A 26360-nucleotide genomic window follows, 5' to 3' on the forward strand; every position below is an offset into this window, starting at 1 on the left:
CCCCTACTTCCACCACCCCAAATCATGTAGGGTCCAGATTTCATTTCCTAACCCTCCCCCCCAAAAGGTGCTACCTCGTACCCAGGCAGCTGAGGGGTGGGGGAAGACGAGAATGGACCCACTTTTGGCTCGCCCTCCCCCAGCCTGGAGCCAAGAAGGCGCGGTGACAGAGGGATGGCTTAGATGGATGGCATGACAGAGTGGGATAAAGGGGAAGATGCCCCACTCTAGGCTGAGCGCTGCTTCTCCAGACCCCGTCCCTGTGTGTGGGAGAGTGATTGGCCAGACCTGTCGTGTCTAGCAGAGGCAAAACCCTTTCTGGAGTAGCCCAATTAAAGTTATGGGTTTTCAGCAACGCCGTGCCTGGTGTTTTAAAGCTATTGCTGTGGACATGCTCCTAGCTCTGGTCTCCATCAAAATGGTACCCAGGGGTAGAAGGGAGAAGCAGCCCCTGCCTGCCTCTAACGATTACAGGCTGTGCCAGGAGAGCAGCCAGCCGGGGGCAGGAGCAGCCAGGTCCCAAGGATGGCTGGCCCACACATCATAGATGCTCTTGTTGGGTGGTACTCCCTGGAAGAGGGAATCTAGATCACAAAGCAGGTCCGGGGATCCTTGGGATTCAGTACCTACACTCCAGTAGGCTGGGCTGGTTGAAGGCGGGCACTGGGGACAAGAGGTGGGAGGTAGTGTGGCCAAGGGCACTACTACATTGGGAGTGTAGATGGGCAAGTAAGAAGTGGGTAGCTGTCCCCACAGGGAAGCTCTGCACCCCCTGCTGGACATCCCCATGGGATCTTGGGAACCCTGAAGTAAGTGAACTGGCCAGGTGCCTTGCTCTGGGGAAAGAGAAGGCCTGATGACTTCCCCTTGGGAAGTCTCCCCCTCTATTCTTGTGGGCCCAGGAAGGGAGCAGAGGGGCCACAGAGGCTTCCCAGTGGAGTTACGGGACACAGTACACATCTCTTCTTCCCCCTTGGAGCTGGTACCTGCCTGAGCTGAACTGCTCTGTCCAGCTAGCGCAGGCTGCTGGGGCCCTGTCGATCCTTTCCCGGGGTCCGCTAGCAGGGACTGGATGCTGAAACCGTCCCTGGATGGTGGTGGGGGACTGGGCGGCCGGTAAGGCCGGCCGTGGAGCACGAAGGGGCTCAGGTCCTTGACGAAAGCTCTGCGTGTGCCCCGGGTCTGCCATCGCCGGCACAGAGCAGTGTTCTGAAGGCGCAGCGCCTCTGCTGGGATCAGGTTCACATCCACAGCCCAGAAGTTGCCCTTGGCCTGGGGCTTTGCAGGGTCCTTGGGCACCTAGAGAGTAATTGGCTTGGGTGTGACTATCCCACCCAAAGGGTCAGGGTTTCCACGTCCACCCCACACCGCTCCCAGAGTTTGACCATAGACCACCCTACCTTCCGGAAGCACCGGTTAGAGGAAAGGTTGTGGCGGATGGAGTCCTTCCAGCCTTCGTAGTCGTCCCTGAAGAAGGGGAACATTGCCTGGACCTGACGGATGATCTGAAAGTAGGCAGTGTTTGGCGTGATGAGCCAGGGATAGCAGTGCCCTCTCCTTCCCCCCACAGCCGGCAGCAGGGCACCTCTTCTCAGGGAGACAGACCTCTGGGCCCAAGGGCAGCAGAGTGTGTGGGGGTTGTGGAAGAAGGGTCTTGAAAAGAGTCCCCGAGTCACTGGCAAGGATGAGTGGACTAGGTAGAGGCCGCACGCGCGAGCCTGGGATAGGTGTGACCCACCAGCATGAGGGATCCTCTCACCTGGGCCAGCTTCAGCCTGCGGAAAGGTGCTGCCTGAATTACCAGAGCGATCATGGCCAAGTAGGTGTAGGGGGGCTTGTCATGACGCAGGTATCTCTTCTTCCTCCTCTTGGGGGGAGACTCTGCCTTTGGAGACCTCTGATGAGAGGTGTTGCAAGACATCACGCAAGGAAAGCGGCCCTGTGTGGGGGTCTGACCTAACAGGGGGCTCAGGGCAGACCGACTGTAAATCGAGGTGGGGTCCCAGTCTGAGGCCGTGCTGGGACAGGCAGGCCAATCCCTTCTTTATCATTCTGATGGAAGGGGGAGGAGTGAGGAGGAAGAGGCTGTGGGGGAGGGGAACATGTGAAGGGCTTCCACAATTAGCAGGTTTCAGTTAATCTTGGAGGGAAGGGCAGAAAAGATTCCCGTAGGGACTTTTGGTGGCCTCCTGAGGTCAGTCTCCACTCCCTGGTTGCATTTGGGTGCCCGGGCATCCCCTATAACCTGAAGGAAAAGCCCTTGACAAAGGTTTACCCCCCCCCCCCATACCTTATCTGCTTGGTCAGGTCCCTAACCCCCATTTAACAGATGGGAAGTGACTTCCCCAGCCAAATTACCCTGAGGGACGTGGGGAATTCCCGGGAGTTCACGACAAAGTAGTCAAAAGAAGCCACGTCCTAGGTAGGGGGTCTACAACCCGGGACTTGATGGGGGGTGGGGGCGGAAGGATGAGGAGATGGATTGAGGGACGACTTCCTGGGCCAAAAAGGCCTAGAGCTTGTGCCCTTAAATAACGCGAGGAGAGACTTGTTATTTTTCCAGGGGTAAGGAATAGGAGCCCATGTGGGCCCTATCTCTTCCTGGACATCGAACTGGTGGCTCTACCCTTTGGGCTCAGTCACCATTTGTGTTCTAAATGTTACCCAAGTTCTCCTGGCTACTACCCTGGGAGGTTTGCAATGAGGGTCTGAATCACCGCACTGACAGCACACGTTGGTACGGGAACCAATGGTCCCAGACCGACATCAACACTAAACACTTTGAGATTCCACCTTTTGGATAGAGACCTTTGCTGGTGCCGAGGAAGGCACCGTCATGAGTACAGGGGGGAGCCGGGGCACACGTGAAGGATGAACGCAGTGGGACTTCTCTTCTCCCGACTATCCTACCGCTGGCTAAGTTAGGATCTTATCCCAGGCTCTTCTTTCAGCCCTTATCTGCCTTCCCCTGGAATCCTATCACCTCCTGGCCCTCTGTTTTCCGTAGCTGAGGGTTCCTGTGTCTCACCAGGTAAACAACGCTGGCCTCAGCCCTATTCAGCAAAGAAATCGTTCTCTTTTACAAGCCTGAGGTTTCCCCTTCCCACTGGTCCTGCCTTGCTACCAGGCTAAAGCCTGGCTCCCTGGCTGCTCCTCCCTGACCACTGTGTCCTAGGGCCCAACCAACATCCAAACTGCTGCCCGCCCATCCTCTGGGACACGCTGCTCTCTCCTTCGAACAACGACGCTTCTGCTTTGAAGGAAAGACTCCAACCCGTCTTTCAAAGACCAGGATAGAGATCAGCCTTCCGGAACACCTGAACAATTGCCCTTCCCGCCGCACTCGAGACACCAGGATGTTCGTGTCACAGAACAGAGCATAAAAAACATTCCATAGTATCAACCAAGCTACCGGGGCTGGCCCCGCCTCTGGAGGGCGCTCTTTAGGCCCCGCCCTTGTAGAGTGGCTCTGCCCAGGACTCCCACCCGGCACCGCGGCTTCCGCTCCGGACACCTCGGGCCGGAAGTGTCGCGTTGCCATGGCGAGGATGGGCGCGGGGCCCGCCCCCGTGGCGCCTGGAGCAGCGCCGGGTCCCAGGGTCGGCCGGGCCGGGACCGGGAAGCGATTAGCCGGGCTCCAGGTGAGACGGCCGGCGGTTGTAGGTGAGGGTCGGGCCTGTCTGGGAACACAAGAGCGGTCGGGGCGAGGCGAGGCGCGGCGCGGCGGGGCGGGGCATGGCGGGTGAGCCGGAGCTGCTGTCTCTGCGGCCCGGAGTTGGCCCTGCCGGGCAGTGGAATGGGTCGTGAGGGGCCTGCAGAAGGGGCGCCCCTGAGGCGCCAGCGGAGGGGTTATTTCTTTTTGTGTGTGAAACCTAACAGCGAAGGTAGTTCTTGAAACCTGTTGGTCAGGTAGGTCGGCCGACAGTCTTCATTCTGGCTTGAGGACAGCGAAGGGACTTTCCTATATACTTCATGTGAGTTTTGGAGTTCAGTAAAGCACCCTTGAGGCTTCAAGTGCCCTCGCCTGGAGGCTGTGCCTCATGGATTGTGGTTAGGAGAGGAATGTAGACCAGCCTGTGAAAAGCGTTTGGGCTTCTTTGGGTTCCTGGCTGTACCAGTGCCGGAGGCTTGAGGCAAAGAGGATCAATGATTTGGGTACTGAAGAGAGGTAGGTGTGTATTGGATTGCCCCAGACTCGGGAGACAGAGCAAAGCTAGTTGACCCCTAAGCCCTCCTTTCTTCCTGGTCTTTACTTACATGGGGGTGCCGGTGAAAGCGAGGGCATCCATTCCTCAATTAGCCCTCTTTGGTGTCTTTGCTCCCCAGGAATTCCCTTATAGAATTGAGGTTTACTTTGAAGGCTTTGTCTTGCTGCAAGCAGCCTAGCTCTCCAGAAGGCCGCCTGATTCACTTCAAGGAAACCAGAGCTGCCACTGGCCCAGCATGGGAGCTGAGTTCTTTGAGGGACTGTTGGCTTGGTGAAACCTGTCCTGATGCTGCCTTCATGTTGTCATGGTGATGGGACCTTTCGAGCGCTGAGGGGACCACTTGCCTGCCTCTCCTCCAAGTTTTACCCAACCTCTCCTGATGATGCCTGGGTTAGGTTTCTTCCCTATTGGCCTCTCCCTCCTTTTTTGGAATTACTAAGTCTTTCAAATATTATTGTTTGGGATGAGTGCATGCCATGGTGTTCAGGTGGAGGGTAGAGGAAAACTTTATGGAGTCCATTTTCTCTCTCTGATGGATTGATTGATTTGTATGTATGTATGTATGTATTTTTCTTTTTTGAGACAGGGTTTCTGTGTGTAGCTTTGGAGCCTGTCCTGGTACTCACTTTATAGCCGAGGCTGGCCTCGAACTCACAGAGTCTGCCTGCCTCCGCCTCCTCAGTGCTGGGATTAAAAGCATGTGCCACCACCTCCCTACTCTCTTATTACTTATGTATGTATGTATTTGTTTTTGAGACAAGGTATCTCTCCATAACTCTGGCTGTCCTGGAATTCACTGTGTAGATCTGTAGACCAGACCAGCCTTGAACTCACAGAGATCCACCTCTTTCTGCCTCCCAAATGTTGGGATTTTGGAACTATGTCTGAGGGATTCTTGAATGTACGCTAGGGTCTGTTTTGCCAGCTGATCATGGCAGTGCCTTTGCTCCAGGCATCCGAAGTGTCTCAGTCACAGACAGCCAAGCAGACTGCCAGGCCTGAGGTTCCACATGTTCTCTGTCCCAGCCGTGCTCCGCTCCAGTACCTATTCTACATCCACCTAATGGTCAAAGCGAGCTATCGGAGGCAGTCACAGGCTGTTTCCCTACCTCTAGGCTCTCTCGGGACTTCCTTGTGTATGTCCCTTGAACATGCCAGAGTAAAGCCTGTGCTGTGCGTGTCCTGTCCGTGAGCCCCCCCTTCTGTGTTGGACTCTGACATCCAGTGACTGTTTGTTCATTGTTTACTGGTGCTTCCTGTAAGTCAGGCACTGGGCTAAACTCTAAGGGAACGGAAATAAATCCAGAAGAAGAGACGCGTCAAATAAAATACGATGAGATAAGAGAGTTACAAGGTAGCTATGGGAGACTACTGAGGAGGTAATGCGTAAGATCAAGGTGTGATCTAGGTGGTTGAGATGCGGCAGGAGCACTCTCCAGACAGAGGCCACAGTGATCGTGAGGTGGGATGAGGGTAACAATGGTACAGTGGGAGTCCTGGATGAATGCGACAGGCTTGGGCTTAGAGAAGCCCAAAATGTTTCAGATTTGCCAGCCACGTGATTTCCTTCAAGACACTTTAGCTGTTTTGTAGAAAATCAGCCCCAGACCGCATACAATTGAAGTGCTCTTTCAACAAAATTTGCATTTTCTATCAGATATTGAATGGTATTTTTACCTTATTGTTATTATTACCAAAATAATTTTTTATTTTTATTTTTTAAATATTTATTTATTTATTTATTATGTATACAATATTCTGTCTGTGTGTATGCCTGCAGGCCAGAAGAGGGCACCAGACCCCATTACAGATGGTTCTGAGCCACCATGTGGTTGCTGAGAATTGAACTCAGGACCTCTAGGAAGAGAGACAATGCTCTTAACCTCTGAGCCATCTCTCCAGCCCCCCAAAATAAATTTTTTTCTTTTTTTTTTTCTTTTTTTTTTTTTTTTGGTTTTTCAAGACAGGGTTTCTCTGTGGTTTTTGGAGCCTGTCCTGGAACTAGCTCTTGTAGACCAGGCTGATCTCGAACTCACAGAGATCCGCCTGCCTCTGCCTCCCGAGTGCTGGGATTAAAGGCGTGTGCCACCACCGCCTGGCTTCTTTTTTTTTTTGGATTTTTCGAGACAGGGTTTCTCCATAGTTTTTGGTGCCTGTCCTGGAACTAGCTCTTGTAGACCAGGCTGGCCTCGAACTCACAGAGATCCACCTGTCTCTGCCTCCCGAGTGCTGGGATTAAAGGCGTGCGCCACCACCGCCCGGCCCCAAAATAAATTTTTAAAAGATATAGTTTATGGTCACTGGGTTTGGTGGTACACACCTTTAATGTCAGCATTCGGGTGGCAGAGGCAGGCAGATTTCTGCCAGTTTGAGGCCAGCATGGTCTACAGAGCCAGTTCTAGGACAGCCAAGGAAAGGCTACACAGAGAAACCCTGTTCTGAAAAACCAGGAAAAAATTGTTGAAGTAGTCCCTTTTTATCCTTTTGATGGTCTATAGGAGTTGTAGTGTGTTCCTACGTGCACGTGGGTGGGGTGGTGTTGGGGGCGGTTGGTCTGGTTTTGGTGATGCTGTGGATTGAACCCTGGGTAACAAACTCAGGGCATCTCACATGCCTGTTTCCTACGACTCCAGCTTTCCTTCATTTGAGGAAGGCTCTAACTGTATAACAAGGGTGGCCTTGAATTTGTTATGTTTTGACCTGTGCCTCCCTGTTGGGATTGCACACTGCCATTATATCATGCCCCATCACTCAGATCTTTATTTGGTGGGGTCTTGATATGTATATCCCAGGCAGGCCTGGCACTCAGTTTCCCAAATTTCTTTGGTTACAGTTACAGGAGTAGATTGCTATGTCTGGCTTCTGTTTCCAAACTTTTTGAGACAGAAACTTTGTGTTCATTTAATAGGAACTCCTATTCCCCTCCTCTAGTGCTGGAGGGTTGTGCTGTACCCTGTCTCTAGGAGTTTGCCTAGTGTCTCATAGGCTGAATCATAAAACTGTGGCCTTTTATGTCTTACACTTTTGAAGCATGTGTCAGAATTCCATTCCTTTTTATAGCTTGGTAATATTCCACTGTATGACTGTGCCCAGTCTTGTTTGTTCCTGCATTGAAGGGTAGGTGGCTTGGTTATACTTCTTTTCTCTTATGATTATGGCTGTGTAGGTAACCGGCTAAAAGTTTTTCATTTGGGAATGTCCGTTTTTTCCTTTCCTACTGCTGGGGTGATAGAGCTACATTTCATTCTTTCATTGAGGTTCAAAGTCCTATAAAGCAAAAATGGAAGTAACATCGATCGCTCTTTAGCAAATTAGATCGTTTTGTCTGTGGATCTGTTTTCTTACCTCCTGTACCCCATGAGAAGCAGCTCTGTTCAAAGGGAAACTGCTTTCTCACTTGTTCCCAGTCCCCTTTCTGATATCCTGTGAGTTTGTTTGAGATGGGCTCTCACTTTGTAGTCCTGGCTGGTCTTAAACTCAGTATGCGGAGCAGGCTGTCTTTGAACTTGTGAGGATCTTTTGAGTGCTAAGTTTACATCACATTTGGCAATCTTGAGGGATTTTGTTTGTATGGGTGTTTGATTGTTTGTTGTTTTTTTTCAAGACAAGGTTTATCAGTACAACAGCTGTAGTTGTCTTGGAACTCACAGAGATCCTCCTGCCTATGCCTCTGAAGTGCTGGGATTAAAGGCATGTGCCACCCTGCCCTTAGTATGTTATATCTGGTTATTTTGAGACAAGGTTTGTATAGTCTGGGTTGGCTTCAGACTTGCTGAGGCTAACTTTGATCCTCTTTGAAGTACCCCTGTGTGCCACCATGACTGACTTCCTTGAGATAGTTGAACTTGATCATGCTATGTACTGTACCTTTTCTTTCTTCTCGTTAGTGACTTTAGGGCCATATCAGTGTCTTGCTTGTTACCACCATTTTTTCCTCCCATTTTGTTTCCAGGAGTTTGCTAATTATAATTTTTTTCTTTTGCGTGAGAGTGTCTCCGTTGGTCATGCCCTGTGTATAAGGGGAATCTCAGAAGCATGAACATTGTTCATTGTAGGACCCTGCACTCTTTGTTCTAAGTCTGGAACCCTTATGACTGTGTTTCTTCAAACCAGGTGTCACAGCCGGCAATTGGCCCCCAGGCAGGTTTGACCTGCCTCGTGTCATGGTCTCTCTGGGACCAAAGTTTGAGTCAGAACAGTCTTTTGCTTGCTCTTCAGGGCTCACTTCTGTTAGCTTTGTTGCTTTTCTGCCTGACAGACTGTAGTTTCCAATCTACAAGGGGGTCACAGCCCAGGTAGAGACATAAGCAGGACAGGGCATGGGAAGTAGTACCTGTGGCTACTAGATTCTTGTCTGCCTTCCTTTGTCCTCACCTCGTCCTCACTGAGTGTTAAATGCAGATGTTTGCTGCGACATTTAGCCTTTGACATATTGCTTTGGGTTAATCAAACCTAGTTTGGAGCCAGATGGCAAAAGGAAAGGAAGTTAGAGAGAGCTTCCTTTGCTATCTGGGCGGGGCCTTCCCAGATGCTCTACTCAGCTGTGGGTACTGAGCTGGCTGAAAGTGTTACGTGTGCAATTATATGGGTCCTTCCCATGGAACAATTAGCCCTGTCGTTACTGAGCTAAAGAACATTAATTTTGTTTGTTTTTCATGACAGGGTTTCTCTGTGTAACAGCCTTGGCTGTCCTGGAACTCACCAGGCTGGCCTTGAACTCAGAGATCCGCCTCTGCCTCCCGAGTGCTGGCATTAAAGGTCTGTGCCACCATGGCCTGGCTAATGTTCATTTTTGTAGATCAAAAAAAAATAGGGGAAAAATGAATTTCATATGGTTCTCCTGCTTGTGTCAGGGGAGTGGAAGCATTGAAAAAGAACTCAGAGCCTCAGATGAGAACCTGAAGAGCAGCTGAGACCAGAGCGTAAGCAGGTGTGAGTTGCCTATGAAGCAGGATCAGAGAAGAGAGCTAAAAGTCTTTTTTTTTTTTTTTTTAAGACAGTCTTCCATAATCCAGGCTGGCTTCCAATTGGCTGCCATTCAGGGATGGCCTTGAACTACTTACACTCCTACTTCAGCTCCGGAGTGCAGGTTTGTTACGGAAGAAAATGTCAGAGCCTGGACTCTTAACAGTCCCAATAAAGTAGGGTTAGCCACTCCTCCTTACTAAGCCAATTAAAACAAGCAAGCAGTAGTAAAAACTAAAGGAGATGTATTTGTGTGGTTCATTGAGAAGGGGACTTGCTCAGGAGGGGATTAACTCTGGGTCTCTCTGTCTGTCTTCCCAGTGGAGAAAAATTGAATAAATCTCTTTTTTTTTCTTTTTACTCTTAATTTGGTTCTTTGTTGCTTTACTGAATGTGATCAAGGTGCTTGCTGCCCGGCCTGATGGCCTGAGTTCCATCCCAGGGCCTCTGCGGTAGAAAGGAGAGAACCAGCAAGATGTCCTCTGGCTTTATGCGTGCTTCATGGCATGTGTCCTCCCTCGGTAGATGGACAGATTCAGTAACTGGCTTATTGAGGGTAGGTGGCTTGTTAGGGCAGCCAGGCCCCAGGCTCTGACTTTAATTCCAAGTAAGAGGCTTTAGGCATGTGCCATCCTGATTTTGGTTTTGTTTTTGAGACAGGGTTTCTCCGTGTATCCCTGGCTGTCCTAGAACTTGCTCCATAAACCAGGCTAGCCTCGAACTCAGAGATTCACCTGCTTTCTGACTGCTGGGATTAAAGGTGTGTGCCACATGCCCAGCGCCCACTTGGTTTGCACAGTGGTGGGTATGGAACTCATCCATGTTCAGCATAGCAGACAAGCACTCTGCCAGCTAAGCTATGTCCCCAGAGAGGAAACTTCTTTTTTTCTTTTTCCCTGAGACAGGGTTTCTTTGTGTAGCAGCTCTGGCTCTCTTGGAACTTGCTCTGTAGACCAGGCTGGCCTCGAACTCATGGGGGAATCTACCTGCCTCTGTCTCCCTAGTGCTGGGATTAAAGACAAGTTCTTTGTTGTTTTGTTTTGTTTTTGAGATAGGGTTTCATTACATACTACTACTGGCTGGCCTGGAATTTGCTATGGCTATGTTGATCAACCTTTCCTTGAACTCAGAGATCTACTTGGCTAGAGAGGAGACTCTTTTTTTTTTTTTAATTTTTTTTGGTTTTTCGAGACAGGGTTTCTCTGTGGTTTTGGAGCCTGTCCTGGAACTAGCTCTTGTAGACCAGGCTGGTCTCGAACTCACAGAGATCCGCCTGCCTCTGTCTCACAAGTGCTGGGATTAACAGAGAGGAGACTCTTGATAATGTACAGCACACAGGGAGGCTGTAGTTCAGGCTGGTAATTGACTGTGAGCCAGTGGGAAACAATGGAGCCTGGTGGAGACTCACATGGATGTGGGAACATCACAGCAACCTGAGTGGCCACGGTTGAGTTGCCGAGGTGGACAGAGTGCTTTGAAGTCTGGTGTACTCTGGCTAGACACAGATTGCTCCCAAATGTAGTGTTTTTAAATCAACACTGAGCTGGGTGTAGTGGCTCAAGCCTGTAATCCCATTGCTTAGGAGGGTCAGAGAGGAAGATTTCTGTAAATTTGAGGTCAGCCTGGGTTCCACAGTATAGACTAGCCTGGGCTACAGTGAAGGGACTCTGTCTCAAAATCTTGGGGGTGGGGTGGAAGCTGGACACAGTGCTGCATGCCTTTAAATCCAGTACTCTGGAGGCAGAGGTAGGTGGATCTCTGTGAGTTTGAGGGCAGCCTGGGCTACAAAGTGAGACCCTGTCTCAAACAACAACAACAAAAATCTGATTAGTCTGAGGTCTTTGTGGTTAGGGATGTGAGAAACACTCAGTTAGCTGGTCCTGGCTCTGTGTCCATGACCATGGATTGTGGTCATGCTGCCAGCTAGGACTGTGTCATCTAGAGGCTCAGCTGGGGCTGAGGGCCAGCTTTTCAGAGGGTTTTCTCTTAGGTCTGTGAGATGGAGGCTTCAGTGCCTCCAGTGGGTCTTCCCTAGGATCAGGAGTGTCTCTCGGACAGTTGTCCTCATGCAGAGTGAATGGGCTATAGGGAGCACAGAGAAGACATAGTGCCTTTGCCCACCTGACCCTCGATACACTGGCTTCCTTATCTGGTGAGCACATTTTAGCTCTGTGCTTATTCCTTAAATGATGCTGGATCCAGAAAGTATCCACGTCAGAGGAAGAGGCTCCTAGGAGAAGGTTGAGCTCAGAAAGCACGTATGGAGTAAATAAGTGATTGAATGCATGGGATAGGAAGAGCAGAGAGCTCACCTTTCTAGATCCGAGGACTGCCTGGGTGACGGTCACCATGATGGAGTGGCAGAGATACAGTAGAGGGACTCAGGGCAAGGACCCTGATATTGAGGACACTCCCAGCTCTGAGCTCAGTTCCTAAGAGTTTTGTCCATTGCTTGGTGAGTGGTTGAGGCTGAAAATGGAGAGCCACAGGAGCCATGCTCATGAGTGACACAGGAGAACTGCTGCAGGAGTCTAGAGGCAGGCAGGCAGGAGTGGAGCCCTACTGTAGAGGAAGGTGGGGGAAGGGCGGGGATGTTAGACACCAAGTGTCTTGGGTTGTGGATGAAGGGCCTGATTAGGGCTTGAGATACCTGTTGGCCTGCCACAGTGGTTGTGAGTGAAGTTGCCTGAACTCCACAGGGTGAGCCCAGAAACCTAAGCCTCTCTCTTGTGGATTCTCAGCTTTCTCTGCCTTGAAACTGGGATGCTTATTCTTCTGGCCTCCAGGGCCGTCTTCAAGTGCCTTCTGATGGCAGTTTTGTCTGCTCAGGTTCTAGAACGACAAATTGTTTTCCACAGTGCTGCTGCCCAGGTCGCCCTGTTGATTCTTATTGCTAGTGAAAACAGGCTCTCTGGAGGGCCTTATGTCCTTGGTATGTGAGAGGGGCTTTCCACATGCTCTGTGTCAGAACACTGGTGAGCTTCAGGGAGCCGTGTGTGGGAAGCCTGGACCTGTGTTCCTGTAGAGCAGCAGACCCCTGTGGTGGGTGGCTGACTAGGGCGTGTTTCTGTCCCACAGACCTTGTGGTGGGGGCTGGGTCATGTTTCTGTCCCACAGACAGTCCTTCATCCCTCCCATCATCGAGTCTTCGTTGTTTGTTGAGACAAGGTCTTATTGTGGAGCCTTGGCTGGCCTGGAGCTCACAGAGATCCACCCACCTCCAGAGTACTTGGACTAAAGGTGTGCACCACAGGGTCTGACCTAATCCTTTGGTCTTTTAAGTAGTCAGTGTTAATTTTCTCTCTCTCTCTTTTGAAGTCTTGTTTTGTAGCTCAAACTGACCTTGACTACCTGCCTAAGGCTCCCAAGCTGTTGACATTACTTGTGTCTTTTTAAATTTTTGACTTTTTGGTGTATGGGTATTTTGCTGACCATGTCTGGTACCTGCTAAGGTCGGAAGAGGGTACTGGAGCCCCTGGAACTGGAGTTAAAGATCTTTGTGAGTTGCTGTGTGGGTGCGGGGAACTGAACCTGGGTCTTGTGGGAGAGCAGCAAGTACTCTTAAACGCTGAGCCACTTCAGCTCTTGTTCATTCTATGTTGAAGTGGGTTGGACCACATGCAGTAACTAAGAAGTGGTCCATAGAAATCCCTTCCCTAGATTCCCTTTAGTGCTGCTGTGCCTACCTGTGTAATACAGATTTCAAAACAGTGAGATACGCTGCACGACTTTCTGCAGGGTTCACAGCTTCCCTTGAATTTGTGTGTGCTTGCTAGCCCTGTGCAGAAGTGAGACAGTCTAGGCCTTCTACACCCAGCTCCCCACCCTTACTCTGAGAGCCCTGGACAGCTCTCGTCTGTTGTCTAGAACTGTTATGTGTGAGTATGTTAGGACCTGCTTGGAATATTCTACCAATAGTCTCTTTTTGTTCCCTTAGAAACAGAATTTCTCTTTGTAGCCATAGCTGTCCTACAGCTTGTTCCACAGACCAGGCAGACCTCGAACTCAGAGAGATCCGCCTGCCTCTGTCTCCCAAGTGCTGGTATTCAAGGCGTGTGCCACCACCGCCCTGCCCTACTGACACTCTTATAGCATGGCACCTTTTTGCTGTCAGCGTCCATCTAAGCTACACTTGACAGCTGGAGCAGACCACAGTTTTTCTAGCTGTCCACCTCTTCCAGACAGCTTGTTTCTTTCTAACTCTTAGTTATTATAAAGCTTTTTATTATTGTTGTTGTTTATTTATGCATGTGGTGTATATGTGCACATGCATGCCCATGGAAATCAAATGGGAGTTGGATCCCCTGGAACTCAAGTTAGCTGCCCAGTGTAGGTGCTGGGAAAAGTGTGTGCTCCTAACCACTGAGCCTTCTCCCCTGACCTAGATGGTTTTATTTCTTTGAGATTAATATCAAGTATAGTTTTGGGTTAATATCAAGTATAATCTTGGCTGGTCTAGAACTCTCTGTGTAGATAAGACTGACTTCAAATTTATGGTGATACCCCTGCCTCTGTTTTCAGGGTACTGGGAATACTGACATGAGCCACCATGCCTGGTTCTCACTGGTTTGTTTATTTATGGTTGTGATTATAATTATAATTATGATTATTATTTTGTTTCTTGGTTTCTCTCTCTCTCTCTTTTTTTTTTTTTTTTTTTTTGGTTTTTCGAGACAGGGTTTCTCTGTGGTTTTGGAGCCTGTCCTGGAACTAGCTCTTGTAGACCAGGCTGGTCTCGAATTCACCTGACTCTGCCTCCCAAGTGCTGTCTTTTTTTTTTTTTTTGAGACAGGATTTCTCTGTATGGTAGGCCTGGCTGTCCTGAAACTAGTTCTGTAGATCAGATTGGCCTCGAACTCACAGAGATCCTCCTGCCTCTGCCTCCCAAGTGCTGGGATTAAAAGTGTGTGCCACCACCACTTGGCTTTGTTTATTATTTTTTGAAATGGGGTCTTATGTGGTCTGTAATGGCCTCAAACTTGCTATATAGCCCAGGATGACATTTAGCTTCTGATCCTCCTTCCTCTGCCTCCCAAATGCTGAGACTGATAGGCATACAGTACTTCGCTTGATTTTATGACATGCTGGGGGTTGAACTCAGGGCTTTGTGGATGCTGGCCAAGCACTCTACGTTTACTGCTTTGAATGTGCGCATGTGTACATTGGTGTGGACATGTGGGGCAGAGGATATGTGTGCGTGTGCGTGGAAAGGCCAGAGGCTGGCATTAGCCTAAGTGGCTCTCCTGTATTTATTTAACTTATATTATTGACACAACGTTTCACTGTGTAGCCCTGACTGGCCTGGAACTCACTGTGTAGACCAGGCAAGCCTCAGAATTTATAGCAATCTATTTGCCTCTACCTCCTGAGTGCTGGGATTAAAGGTATCTACACCTCCTTGCCAACTCCACCTTATTTTTTGAGGTAGGATCTTTCACTAAAGCTGGAGCTCAGTAGCCAGGTGGTGGTGGCACACGCCTTTAATCCCAGCACTTGGGAGGCAGAGACAGGTGGATTTGAGGTGAGTTTGAGGCCAGCCTGGTCTACAGAGCAAATTCCAGGATAGCCAGAGCTGTACACAGAGAGACCCTGTCTCAAACAACAACAACAACAAAGCTGGAGTCTGTGATTTGGTTACAGTGACTGGCCAGTGAGCTACAGGATGGCTCAGCTCCCCTGGGGTTGCAGACACAAGCCACAGCCTCGGGATTTTCTGTGGATGTTGTGGATATGCTTACACAACAAGCACTTCTCTGACCTAACCTCCTCTCCAGCTCCCTGCTTTATTCCTTTATCCTTAAGCAAACACTCAGGGGCTTAGGTACTGGATTCCATAATAAGCTGGACTATGTAATATAAATATAGCCTAGGTAAGTCAGACTTTCTCGTTCTGACCGTCCTGCTCGTTCATGCACATTTCATGCTGAGCTTCGATGCACTGTCGGGAACGGCACAGTCTGGGATGAGCGGGCGAACACCCACTTTACAGTTTTCACACCCATGAGGGTCTCCCTCTGTTTGCTTAGGTCTCATCTCCTACCTTGCAATATTATTTTATGATTCTCTGTGCAGGCCTTCTGTTAAGTCTCTTAGTATTTGTGTTCTGGGTTTCTCTCATGATAGTAGACAGAGAGCTCCTCTGGTGCTGTCTTCTCAAGATGCAGGTTTCGGTTGAGAGAAGACCAAGGGAAGGAAAACAGGGAGACTTCGGTAGCATCTAGGCTGCAGCATTCAGGACCAGACAGCTCTGTCTGTGTTCGGAGCTTTAGTGGTTCCCTTAGTTACTCTACAGGGTCAGAGAGCTTGGGAACTGATGCTAGTCAGGGTGGAGGGTAGGAAGCAGAGCGAGAACAGGACTGTGTATGTGTGAGTGCTGGAGTGTTGGGGTTGGGTTCCTGGTCATAGGAGCGACAGGAAAGGAATGGGGATTTGCAGTGAGACTATGGGAGAGGGCATCTACTTTGGTGAGCAGGTAGACGGTACAGTTGTGACAGAGGCATTAGCAGGAAGAAGAGGTCAGTGATGTGGCAGAGACCTGCAGAATTCATCCATGAGAATACTCAGATCATCAGGAATTCCGCTACAGTGTAGGACAAGACTCCATGGAGAGGAGACAGTGCTTTGCAAGTGTAGTGATAAAGGCTCTGTGTATATGTGTGTGTGTGTGGGGGTGGGGGATAGGAGCCCACTGAGAGGGCAGCTGGTGGGATGGGAGCTGCACTGAGAAACTGCAGTCCATCAAGAGAGGATGTGGGCTTCCCGGTATCACTGGGCAACCATTAAAGCAGTCTGGAGGTGGTGGTCCACACCTCTAAACCCAGCATGCAGGAGGCAGAAGCAGGCAATCTCCATTGAGTTAGAGACCTGTCTGGTCTACAAAGCAAGTTCCAGGATAGCCTTGGCTGTATGAGAACCTGTTTAGAAACAAAACTAAACAAATTCCAAAACCTATTGTTGGCTTTTGGGTCCTGGGAACATGTGGATCAGAGGTCAAAGCTCCCTTGCCATTTAAGCCAATGCTCTGGTGAGGGGTTCCCTCTGCAAGGGGCTGCTGAGCTGCAGGGATCCACCTCAGCATGTGAGAGCCTTAGGACCTCTGTGTTGCCCGCGCTTGAGTCCTGCGAGTCAGGGCCTGAGAATGAATGTACTCACTCTTTTATATATATATACTCATTATATAAATAAAGGATTTATATAATGTTTCGTAGTAGATATAATGTTCTGGCTGGCCTTGAACTTACTGGGATCCTCGTATCCGAGCCTCCTGAGTTCTGAAATTGCAGGTGTGAGCCACCATACCTTGTGCGCCATGTAGGTTTAATTTCATCTCCTTTTTATAATACAGACTGGTGAAAACTAAGTGTAATCGGATTTGTGGGATTTCCTTTCAGTTTCTGGGTTTTGTGTCTTGTTTATAAAGCTCGCTTTCTCTCTCTCTCTCTCTCTCTCTCTCTCTCTCTCTCTCTCTCTGTGTGTGTATGTGTGTTAGGGTTATGAAACATTTTTGTCCTTTGTCCTTATACTCTTGGATTTTTTTTCTTCACTCTCTAATCTTTTTTTTTTTAGATTTATTTATTTATTATCTATACAGTATTCTGTCTGTATATATGCTTGCAGGCCAGAAGAGGACGCCAGATCTCATTACAGATGGTTGTGAGCCACAATGTGGTTGTTGGGAATTGAAATCAGGAGCTAGCTAGCTCTCTCTCTCTCTTTTCTCTCTTCTCTCTTCTCTCTTCTTTCTGTTTTGTTTGTTTGTTTGGACACAGTATCTCACTATGTGGCCCTGGTTGTTCTGGAACTTGCTTTGTAGACCAGGCTGGCCTGGAACTCACAGAGATCTGCCTGCCTCTGCCTCCTAAGTGCTGTGATTAAAAGCTTGTGCCACACTGCCCAGCTGGCTTTCTTTTTCTTAAGGTCATGTGTGTGCTGCCTGGAGTTTATTTTGGTGTTTCCCAGGCAGCTTGCCACTGCCAGCATTTGAGTCCTCCACAGTGTGGGCCTCTGTGGCCCTCCTGTGTCAGTGTGGGTTCTGAGGGTCCTTCCTGCCACCCAGTTTCCTACAGGGCCATGGGCTCTGTCTATACCCCTGATGACCGCTGCCTTTTGAGCACTTTCTCTGGAGTGTCCTGTCTCTGAAGCTCCTCCATCTGCCCTCTTGGCCCTTTCCTCCCGTGTAGCTCCCTGTTATTCCCAGTCCTGTTCCCCGTAATTGGTCCCGTTTCCCTGGAATGTCTTCCTGCCCACTTCCTGCTGTGGGATCTCTCCTTGCCCTCCCACCTCATTCTCCAGTCTCTGCCACCGGTGTGAAGGCCTTCGCAGCTCCTCCAGGTGCTTCATGCTGGCTTGACCGCCTGCCTTACCTTCATTCCTTGCCCGGTGCCTGGGTGCTGTTCTTTCTCCAGGTGCCACAGTGTACCTGTGCTGTGGCAGTTTACGCTCACCTTGCCAAGTACAGAGCTCTCGACATAGTTTCTACCAGGAGTAATCTTCACGTGGTCTAAGTTCAGCTACATTGTACCAGGCACAAGTACTTCCCCCATACCTGTTCCCATTTCTGCTTCCTTCTGACACAAGTCTTTCTCATGTTTACCATTATAAATGTACATACCATTGTCTGTATATAGCAGTGGGGACTGGACCCGGGCCAGTGTGACTTCTGGACAACTGCAGGTGGCTGTGATTGCCTGCTTGACTGCTGGGACCTGAACCTAGGGAGTTCTCTTAGCACCAAGCTGTCTCTCCAGTCTGATCTTATGTCTTTTTTTGTTTGTTTGTTTTGTTTCTTGAGACAGGGTTTCTCTGTGTAGTCCTGGCTGTCCTGAAACTTACTCTGTAGACCAGGCTGAACTCGAACTCAAAGACCTACCTGCCTCTGTCTCCTGAGTGCTGGGATTAAAGGCGTGTGCAACTACTGCCTAGCATATTTTATTATTTTTTTTAATAGATGAATAAGCACGATTTGTTAGTGCTCTTTTGACCATAGTGTGGTGTTCTAGTTAGGTTTCTGTTGCTATGATAAAACACTGAACAGAAATAGCTTGAGGGAGGGTACAGGCGTCATCTAGGGAATCCTCAGAGGAACACTGCCAGTCACTGGCTTGATTTCCATGGCTTACTTAGCTTCCTTGCTTATAACCCAGGACCACCTGCCCAGGTGCCACTGCCCACGGTGGGCTGAGCCCTCCCACGTCTGTTATTTGAATAAACAAATCCATTTTCATTTCACACTCAGGAAGGCTGCCTGGGAATAGAAATGGCACAAGGGTGTCTCAGTGAGCTGCTGGCTGTACAGAGGGCACAGGTAGGGGTCATCACTCTACTGCTTGGTTTTTATCAACAGGACACAAACTAAAGTCACCTGGGAATTCCAGGAGGAACCTCCCAACAGATAAAATGCCTCTGCACTCTGGCTTCTGGGCCATTGTTTTGACTGCTGATATGTGTTTGTTTATCCAGAGTCTTGTCAGCTTCTACATCCATGTCAGCATCTTGCAGCCGCTTTCAGACACTGATCTGCTTTGACTTGTGGTGGAAATGAACATACAGATATTATTCTACAGAATGACGGAACCTTATTTGCATGCCCATTAGTATGAGTTTCTAAGGAGGCACCTATCTTGCTACAAACCAGATAAACTCTCCAGCTGACTTCCTCTTGTCACGCTCAGCTCAGGGCCTCTTTGATCAGTTTCCCTGTTGCTGCCCCATGTCTTCTTCAGTGCCAGCTTCCTCCATGGTGTGCAGCCTGGGACACAGAAGCTCTCTCCTCTGCCGCCTTGACTTGCTGAATGGGCTTCAGTAATAGGGGTCCTAGGAGACAGGTATCAGAGAAAACATTCTGGGTCTGGAGATGAACCTTCAGAGGGGCACTGTGGGTGCTCGTCTGTGAGCATCCGAGCCTGTGGACAGTGCCCTGGCTGCCCCCTCTAGCTGTCCTCCCAACCTGTGGACAGTGCCCTGGCTGCCCCCTCTAGCTGTCCTCCCAACCTGTGGACAGTGCCCTGCCTGCCCCCTCTAGCTGTCCTCCCAACCTGTGGACAGTGCCCTGCCTGCCCCCTCTAGCTGTCCTCCCAACCTGTGGACAGTGCCCTGGCTGCCCCCTCTAGCTGTCCTCCCAACCTGTGGACAGTGCCCTGCCTGCCCCACTAGCTGTCCTCCCAGCCTTTCCCTCCTTTCCTCTCAGCTCTTTGTCCTTTCTCTGGACACCTCTCCTTTGTCCTTATTTCTGGGTCATCTGCCTCCACCCATACTATTCCTTGTTCCCCAGGTGTTTAGGCTCCTTGTAGCTCTCGGGCTCCAGGCTCACTACAGATACCATGTGGTAGGTTAAAAGGCACTGTGGTTTGGTGATTAACAAGGCAGTGCTGGCTACACATCAGATGGGAAGCTGTCATTGCAGGTCTGTGGGCAACATCTGGGAAGCTGATAAAGGACTTCTTGGTGTGACAGGGCTATCTCAGCAGCCCTTCATTTGGGTCTGGAGCGCTTAGTCCTGCTGGAGTCAGTACCTATAGCTTTCTCAACCAGCGGAATTGGTTTGTCTGTAGCAAAGGCTATCATGGCTTGGTTTTCCTGAGTATAAATTGGGAGTTATAGTAAGTGCTTCCTAAAGGGCCTTATAGTTGGGAAGGGTAGGAAAGCCGTGGGCCCCAAGAGGTTGATTGTGTTCTCATTGGAACTGTAGAGAATGGGGTTGGAGTTAGGGTGCTGATCTCGTGCAGGATGAAGGCCAGCTGCCCATGGGACTCTCTGTAGGCTGGGTCAGTCCAGTGGTGCTCAGGCTGAAGGGTGGGGATTGGGGTCAAAGTCCTGTAGGAGGCTTTCCTGTGCTGGGTCCTACATTCCTGGTTCAGCTCAGCCAGGCTTGAAGCCCAGATCTGGAGTAAATCAACCAAATTATCTCTGTTTGACATTCCAGAGAGGCTCTAGGAAGGATTTGTGGAAGTAGGGCAGGAGCTGCCTTCCTCAGCCCCATTTTGGCCTGGGTGTGATGTTGGGGCCATTTGGTAGAACGGTTGGACTGGCTATCAAGCCTTAGTAGGTTAGCTGTCTTCGTGACTCTGGCAGGCTAGGAAGAGGAACCACGCCTTAGGGTCAGCTGGGTCAGCCAAGGCTCAGCTAGGCAGGAGGTGGCTTTCCTCCTAGAACTTCAGAAGAGCCCACTGGCTCTCAGCTGGCCTGTTCCCTTTGAGGCTGGCTTCTGGAGGAAAGCCAGCCAGCCAGCTCCTGGGATCAGGGGACTGAAAGCTTAGAACTCAGCCTGCTGGGAGTTGAGCTAGAACGCCGTTGGAGTGTGAACTGTCGGTGGACGATATGTGTGGTAGGCCTGGGCTCACTGGGGTCCCCTGGGTCCCCTGTAGTCCTATCCCCTTCACACAGTCTGTCCTCAGGCACGTTCCAGAAAGGTCAGGAAGGTGGGTCCACAGAAGTTGGGGAAGACAGCCTTCTGGGCAGTTTGCTATACTTATCTTCCCTCTGCAGCCTTGCACTGTTTGCAGATATGCATTAGATGAGACACCCAAAAGCCAGCCTGCTTTCTACTTGACACATGGCTGCTGTCCTCGGGTTGTCTTCTCGTCCTTAGGACAAGGGCATGAGGATAGCTTTCCATTTGTCTAATGATGGGGGCAGGGAGATATCTCTTAGTTCCTCTTCCCCGTGGGTCTGGTGTCCCCATGACTTCAGCTGAGTGCCACTCAGGATGGCAGAAATACTGACTGGCCTGAACTGGCTTCGTGATGGGAGCAGGGCAGATGCCAGGCCACAAAGGACTCGGAGCAGAGTCTGTTAAGCCTTTATGCTATCCCTGGAAAGCCAGGGAAGAACCCTTGCCCAGCCAGGACTCTGAACTTGGCCCTGGGGTGGCAATTCTCTTGTTTCTGTTGAACTGTTTAGCCTGCACAGCCTTTCTGGAAAGGATGGATAGGGTCCTGAGAGTCCTTGTCCTACTCTTCCCTCAGTGTATGGGGAGCAAGCCGAGCAAGCCCCAGGACATATTGTTGACTCTGTGTGCTGTGGGCAGAAGGTGGGTCACACACAGGACTCGTCTGGTGCCCTGCTTCTCCCCATGAGATGACTTTGGTGTGTTTCCTTATTCATATTTACTCCTCAGGTGTGTGTGACGGCCGGAAGGGGAGACTCCCCTGAGAAAATATTGGCAGGTTTCCTGTATCCTCGCTGCCTAGAGATTGTTACCCTTGGACACTGGAAGCTGGACCCCCAGGACTGACCATACACCCTGGCCTTTGCTGTTGTACCTCCTGAGACCTAGCTGTGCTGGCTGGACACCAGCCAGAGGACTGAGGGCAGCCAGCATGGAAGAAGAGCAGAGGGTCCCGGGGGCTGCCAGGGGCTTGCTGCTGATTGGCCCTGCCTTCCATTCTCCTAGGCAAGGTGCCAGGAAGCTGGAACTTTGTAATCTGGGTAATTAGCTTCAGACCCTGGACTGAGGCCGGCCAGGTCTTAGGGCTACTTCCCACAGGCTGTGCACCCTGACCCCAAGAGGGAGGCGAGGCGCTGTATACAGAGGCCCTGCCAGCTGAGCAGTTAAATTGTCAGTCCTGCTTGGGGAACGACTGCAGCCACCCCCCCCCCACCTTCCACCCCACCCCCTGCCACACTGCCCTCCCTGCCTAGGCTCTGCCCCTTAGGGCAGCTGGGCCTGGTCATAGTGTGGGGCCTTCCATTTCAGCCTTGTCAGGAACAGAGGGCACCAAGTCTTAGGAAGGGGATGCCCCCAAGGGTGCCAGTTCAGCCAGCTGCCCCACCCTTCAGGCTTGTCCTGTCCCCGCAAATCCAAATTGTGGTGCCCCAATCAACCCTGTGGGCAGACATCCACCACCATGGCCGAGCACCTGGAGCTGCTGGCAGAGATGCCCATGGTAGGCAGGATGAGCACCCAGGAGCGGCTGAAGCATGCCCAGAAGCGACGTGCCCAGCAGGTAAAGATGTGGGCCCAGGCTGAAAAGGAGGCCCTTGGCAAGAAGGGTCACAAGGAGCGACCACGGAAGGAGGTGTCTGACCTAAGGCCTCGGAAGCAGGTCCTCTTCCCTCCCAGCATTGCTCTCCTGGAGGCTGCTGCCCGAAACGACCTGGAGGAAGGTGAGTGTGCCCGAGTCCTAGGGCAGGGCACAGTAGGCACTCCCATCTGTCTGGGTGTGGCCCTGCTGTGTGCTGGCTCAGAACTCGTCCTCTAGCCCCAGTCAACTGTCCTTCATAGGGGCCCATGCAGGAGGTCTTTCTCTGAGAACACCAGAGACAGGATGGTTGGAGCACAGGGTAGACACACGTGGTTGCAGAGAAATAGTACTTGGACTGATAGCCATCACCGCCTCAACAGAGTGCAGGGCTTCCTGCAAATCCATTCCCTTTGTGCATGGCTCCTGGAGAGTGGGCTAGCATTGCTCGCCTCTGGTTAGAGATGGAAAGTAGGTGTTGGCCAGGTCCAGTGTGGGTCCCAGAGCATACGTGGCCTGGCACTACCACACATTTCCCCAGGTCCTGCCTTTGACTTTTATCTTCTTTAACTGGAATCTTCCTAGTATGAAGACAAGCCTAACCTTAGCAGGCCCCCTTTCCTTTCTGCACCCTGTGCTTGTATATAACTTCTGGGGCCTGGAGGAGGAGGCATCTGCTAGCTCTTGAGGACCTAGAGTTAGGTCCTTCCTGCCTTCCTTTTCTTGTAGTTCGCCAGTTCCTTAGTAGTGGGGTTAGCCCCAACCTGGCCAATGAGGATGGCTTGACGGCACTGCACCAGGTGAGCCCTGCAGGAGTGGGGGTGGGCAGGCTGGCCTCTCTGGGGGTCAGGGCATGGGGCTTAGGTTGCTTGTTTGCAGTGCTGCATTGATGACTTCCGAGAGATGGCACAGCAGCTCCTGGAGGCTGGGGCTGACGTCAATGCTCGGGACAGTGAGTGCTGGACACCTCTGCATGCTGCAGCTACCTGCGGCCATCTGCATCTGGTGGAACTCCTCATTTCACGGTAGGACCTGCTGGGTGTCCAGGCAGTGGCTCAGGTGACCCCTCAGGGATGCTTCCTCTGTCTTTACCTCCTCTGTCAACCCTACCTGGGTTCACTGTGCTTTTGGCCTGCTTGGCAGGCTGGATTTCCAACTCTGAACCCAGGGACTCTCCACAGTTTGCATAGGAAAGTGCCATTTGGTCAGTGTTGAGGATGGGCTTGGTAAGGTGGGAAGTGCCAAGGTACAGCTGAAGCCTTTACCCTAACAAGGAAGGTGGAGCAGAGAGGCCAGTGGCTTCTCTAGAGTCAGGCACTTCTCTAGTAGGTTCGCCTATAGAAGCTTGGTCCTATACCTATAGAAGCAGATGAGTTTCTTTCCCACACGTAGGTAATGGACGAGGGCTGTGTAGCTAGCAGCTTCCTTGGACTCCTCTTGGAGCTGGTGATGGACTGCAGGCATTCTTCTGGTTTTGCTTTTCCATAATGCACAGGCACCCCTTCTGTGTTCTGGAGCCCCAGAGTCCTTGTACATCTGTAAGTGCCTCTACCCTGTTTATGGGAGTAGATTGGCATCATAGACCTGAAGCCTAGATGGACAGAAACTGCTAAGTCTAGCTTGAAGACAGGATCTGTGGCTGAAGGGTGGCTTTTCCAGCAGGAGCCAGGAGCTTTGTTTTCTTCTTCCTCAGGACAGTCCTAGCCTGAGGGCCTCTGGTGATGGGGACTGAGGGCTCCTTGAGCAGGAACTGCTATGAAAGCAGGAGGCCAGTGGCTTGTCAATCTTCCTTGTAGAGGCGCAGAGCTCCTTGCAGTCAACACCGACGGGAACATGCCCTACGACCTGTGTGAGGATGAGCAGACACTGGATTGCCTCGAGACTGCCATGGCCAATCACGGTGCGTGTGCTGTGCCTACCCACAGGGGGTGATGCCTGAGGTCATGCCCTCTCTGAGCCAGCTTGCCCCTCAGGTATCACCCAGGACAGCATTGAGGAGGCCCGGGCAGTGCCAGAGCTGTGCATGCTGAATGACCTCCAGAGCCTACTGCGTGCTGGGGCCAACCTCAATGACCCTTTGGACCATGGGGCCACGCTGGTGAGGACTCAGTCACTTGGGGGTGTCTGTCCTGGGGTAGGTACTTGGAAGGAGTGTGGGGCTGGGATTCAGGGCTGAGTGGTCTGTCTGCAGCTGCACATCGCCTCTGCTAATGGGTTCAGTGAGGTGGCTACCCTGCTGCTGGAGCAAGGAGCCAGCCTGAGCGCTAAGGACCATGATGGCTGGGAGCCTCTGCATGCTGCAGCCTACTGGGGCCAGGTGAGTGTCCACAAGAGCAGGGAGAGGGAAGGTTCCTGGCTCTAGTTGGAGCCCTCAGCCAAGCAGCTACTGCTGGCTGCCTGCAGGTGCACCTGGTAGAGTTGCTTGTGGCACATGGGGCTGATCTGAATGGAAAATCCTTGGTGGACGAGACGCCCCTCGGTGAGTGTGGGGTTGCCTGCATCTGGCAGAAGGGACTGGCCATGAAGATGCCTGTGACACCTCTCTCCATCTCTTCTCAGACGTGTGTGGGGATGAGGAGGTGAGAGCCAAATTGCTAGAGCTCAAGCATAAACAAGATGCGCTCCTGAGGGCCCAGGGCCGCCAGCGCTCCCTGCTGCGCAGGCGGACCTCTAGTGCAGGCAGCCGTGGGTAAGCCTCCTGCTGCAGGTCACTGTCTACCTGCTGAGACCTAGGCTCTGCCCCGCACATGTCAGCTGGCAGCAGAACCCCAGTAGGCAGAGATTGTGAGCTGGATGACGAGGTCTCAACTTCCTCCCTCCCCAGAAAGGTGGTGAGGCGGGTGAGCCTGACGCATCGCACCAACCTGTATCGCAAGGAGCATGCCCAGGAGGCCATCGTGTGGCAACAGTCACCACTCACCAGTCCAGAGCCGCTAGAGGATGAGGACAGACAGACAGATGCTGAGCTCCGGCTGCAGCCCCCAGAGGTGAGGATGCAGCCCCTGTCCTGTCCCACATGTGGGGCAGACTTGGCATGCGATCTTGTTATTTAGTATTTAGTCCTCTATCCTTGCTAGCCCCCGGTGTTTCCCTAGTTGGGCTAGGCAGTGTGGGTAAGCTGCAGGTCACTGTCTACCTAAGCTCTCCTAGGTATAGGCCCTGGACCTTCCCACTCTCATGTCTGTCCATCTGCCACTTTCACACAACCTGAAGCCCAAGGCTGGGTGGGATAGGTGAGAAAAAGCACCTCCCGATGGCCTCTGGGGTCCTGCTCTGCCCACAGGAAGACAGCTCTGAGGAGGCCAGGCCACACAATGGCCAAGTAGGGGCCCCACAAGGGAAGCACCTGTACTCGAAGCGTCTAGACCGGAGTGTCTCCTACCAGTTGAGTCCTGCGGAGAGCAACGCCCCTGATGCCCTCGTCCGGGACAAGGCGCACCACACACTGGCAGAACTTAAACGCCAGCGCGCGGCCGCAAAGCTGCAGCGACCGGCCCCTGAAGGACCTGAGACCTTTGAGCCTGGCCTGTCTGTTGACACTGAGACCCCCCAACCGGACTGTGGCTTCAGAACAACTGGGGACCCACCTCTGCTCAAGCTCACTGCCCCCTCGGAGGAGGCTCCTGTGGAGAAGAGGCCGTGCTGTTTGCTCATGTGAAATGTGACCCCTCAGTATGGCAGGGTTCAACCCCATGCCCAGCCAGAGGCTTCCTCATGATCTCTGGCCTGGTGGCCCACTCCAGCACATGCCCCAGTGCTGTAGGGGAGCCAGCACAGAGCCCTGTACCCCCTTCCAGGACACTGGCCACCTTGCTCAGGGATGGACTATGCAGAGCTAGCTGTACCTGTGGGCCTCAGGCCACAGGCTGCTTATCCTGTGACTCTTGATAAAGGCTGTTTGCCACTGAGCCTCCCTGTGTGTCTCGCTGGGGAAGGGGCAGGGAGTGCTGCTGGGTTAGGAGCCACCCATGCCCAGGAGTGCTCAAACCTGTAGATGCATGCTGGGGTTTGCAGGTGGCAGCCCCAGCTCTTGTGGGAGGGAAGCTCAAGGCCGCAGGCAAGAAGCCCTGCCTTTACCTCCACCTCTCCAGGCTGGTTCAGCTTCTTGGAGGCTCCTCTGTAACCCTTTGCTTTCCTGAAGGCAGCAGGAGGCTTTGGAAGAAGATTCTCCATGGAAGTGCAGAGGGTAACCATGCAGAGGGACAGGGACCCTGGCTAGGGGGATACT

At 51.6% G+C, this 26360-nt stretch overlaps 2 protein-coding genes across 9 annotated transcripts; one reads left to right on the forward strand and one right to left on the reverse strand.

Moving 5' to 3' along the window:
• Nucleotides 1-6: 6 nt before the first annotated feature.
• Foxh1 (forkhead box H1) lies at nt 7-4289 on the reverse strand. The gene is made up of 5 exons (XM_075959452.1): nt 4258-4289; nt 3413-3812; nt 1760-1897; nt 1401-1505; nt 7-1299 (listed from the first exon to the last, which is right to left on the reverse strand). Exons 1-5 carry the CDS (start codon nt 4287-4289, stop codon nt 469-471), a joined length of 1506 nt encoding a protein of 501 aa, XP_075815567.1. The 3' UTR covers nt 7-468.
• Nucleotides 3520-26040, forward strand: Ppp1r16a (protein phosphatase 1 regulatory subunit 16A). Of its 8 annotated transcripts, XM_075959698.1 has the most exons (12): nt 18901-18997; nt 21137-21201; nt 21289-22277; nt 22862-22932; nt 23012-23157; nt 23929-24032; nt 24106-24230; nt 24324-24449; nt 24536-24611; nt 24692-24821; nt 24957-25119; nt 25416-26040. In XM_075959698.1, exons 3-12 carry the CDS (start codon nt 22019-22021, stop codon nt 25788-25790), a joined length of 1575 nt encoding a protein of 524 aa, XP_075815813.1. In that variant the 5' UTR covers nt 18901-18997; nt 21137-21201; nt 21289-22018; the 3' UTR covers nt 25791-26040. The 8 variants fall into 8 exon arrangements, with proteins under 8 accessions (XP_075815808.1, XP_075815809.1, XP_075815811.1 ...); XM_075959693.1 differs by lacking the exons at nt 18901-18997; nt 21137-21201 and adding an exon at nt 3520-3641; XM_075959694.1 differs by lacking the exons at nt 18901-18997; nt 21137-21201 and adding an exon at nt 3535-3663.
• The last annotated feature ends 320 nt before the right edge of the window (nt 26041-26360 follow it).

The sequence above is a fragment of the Microtus pennsylvanicus genome, chromosome 2, assembly GCF_037038515.1.
Source record: "Microtus pennsylvanicus isolate mMicPen1 chromosome 2, mMicPen1.hap1, whole genome shotgun sequence".
Classification (NCBI taxonomy): Eukaryota; Metazoa; Chordata; class Mammalia; order Rodentia; family Cricetidae; genus Microtus; species Microtus pennsylvanicus.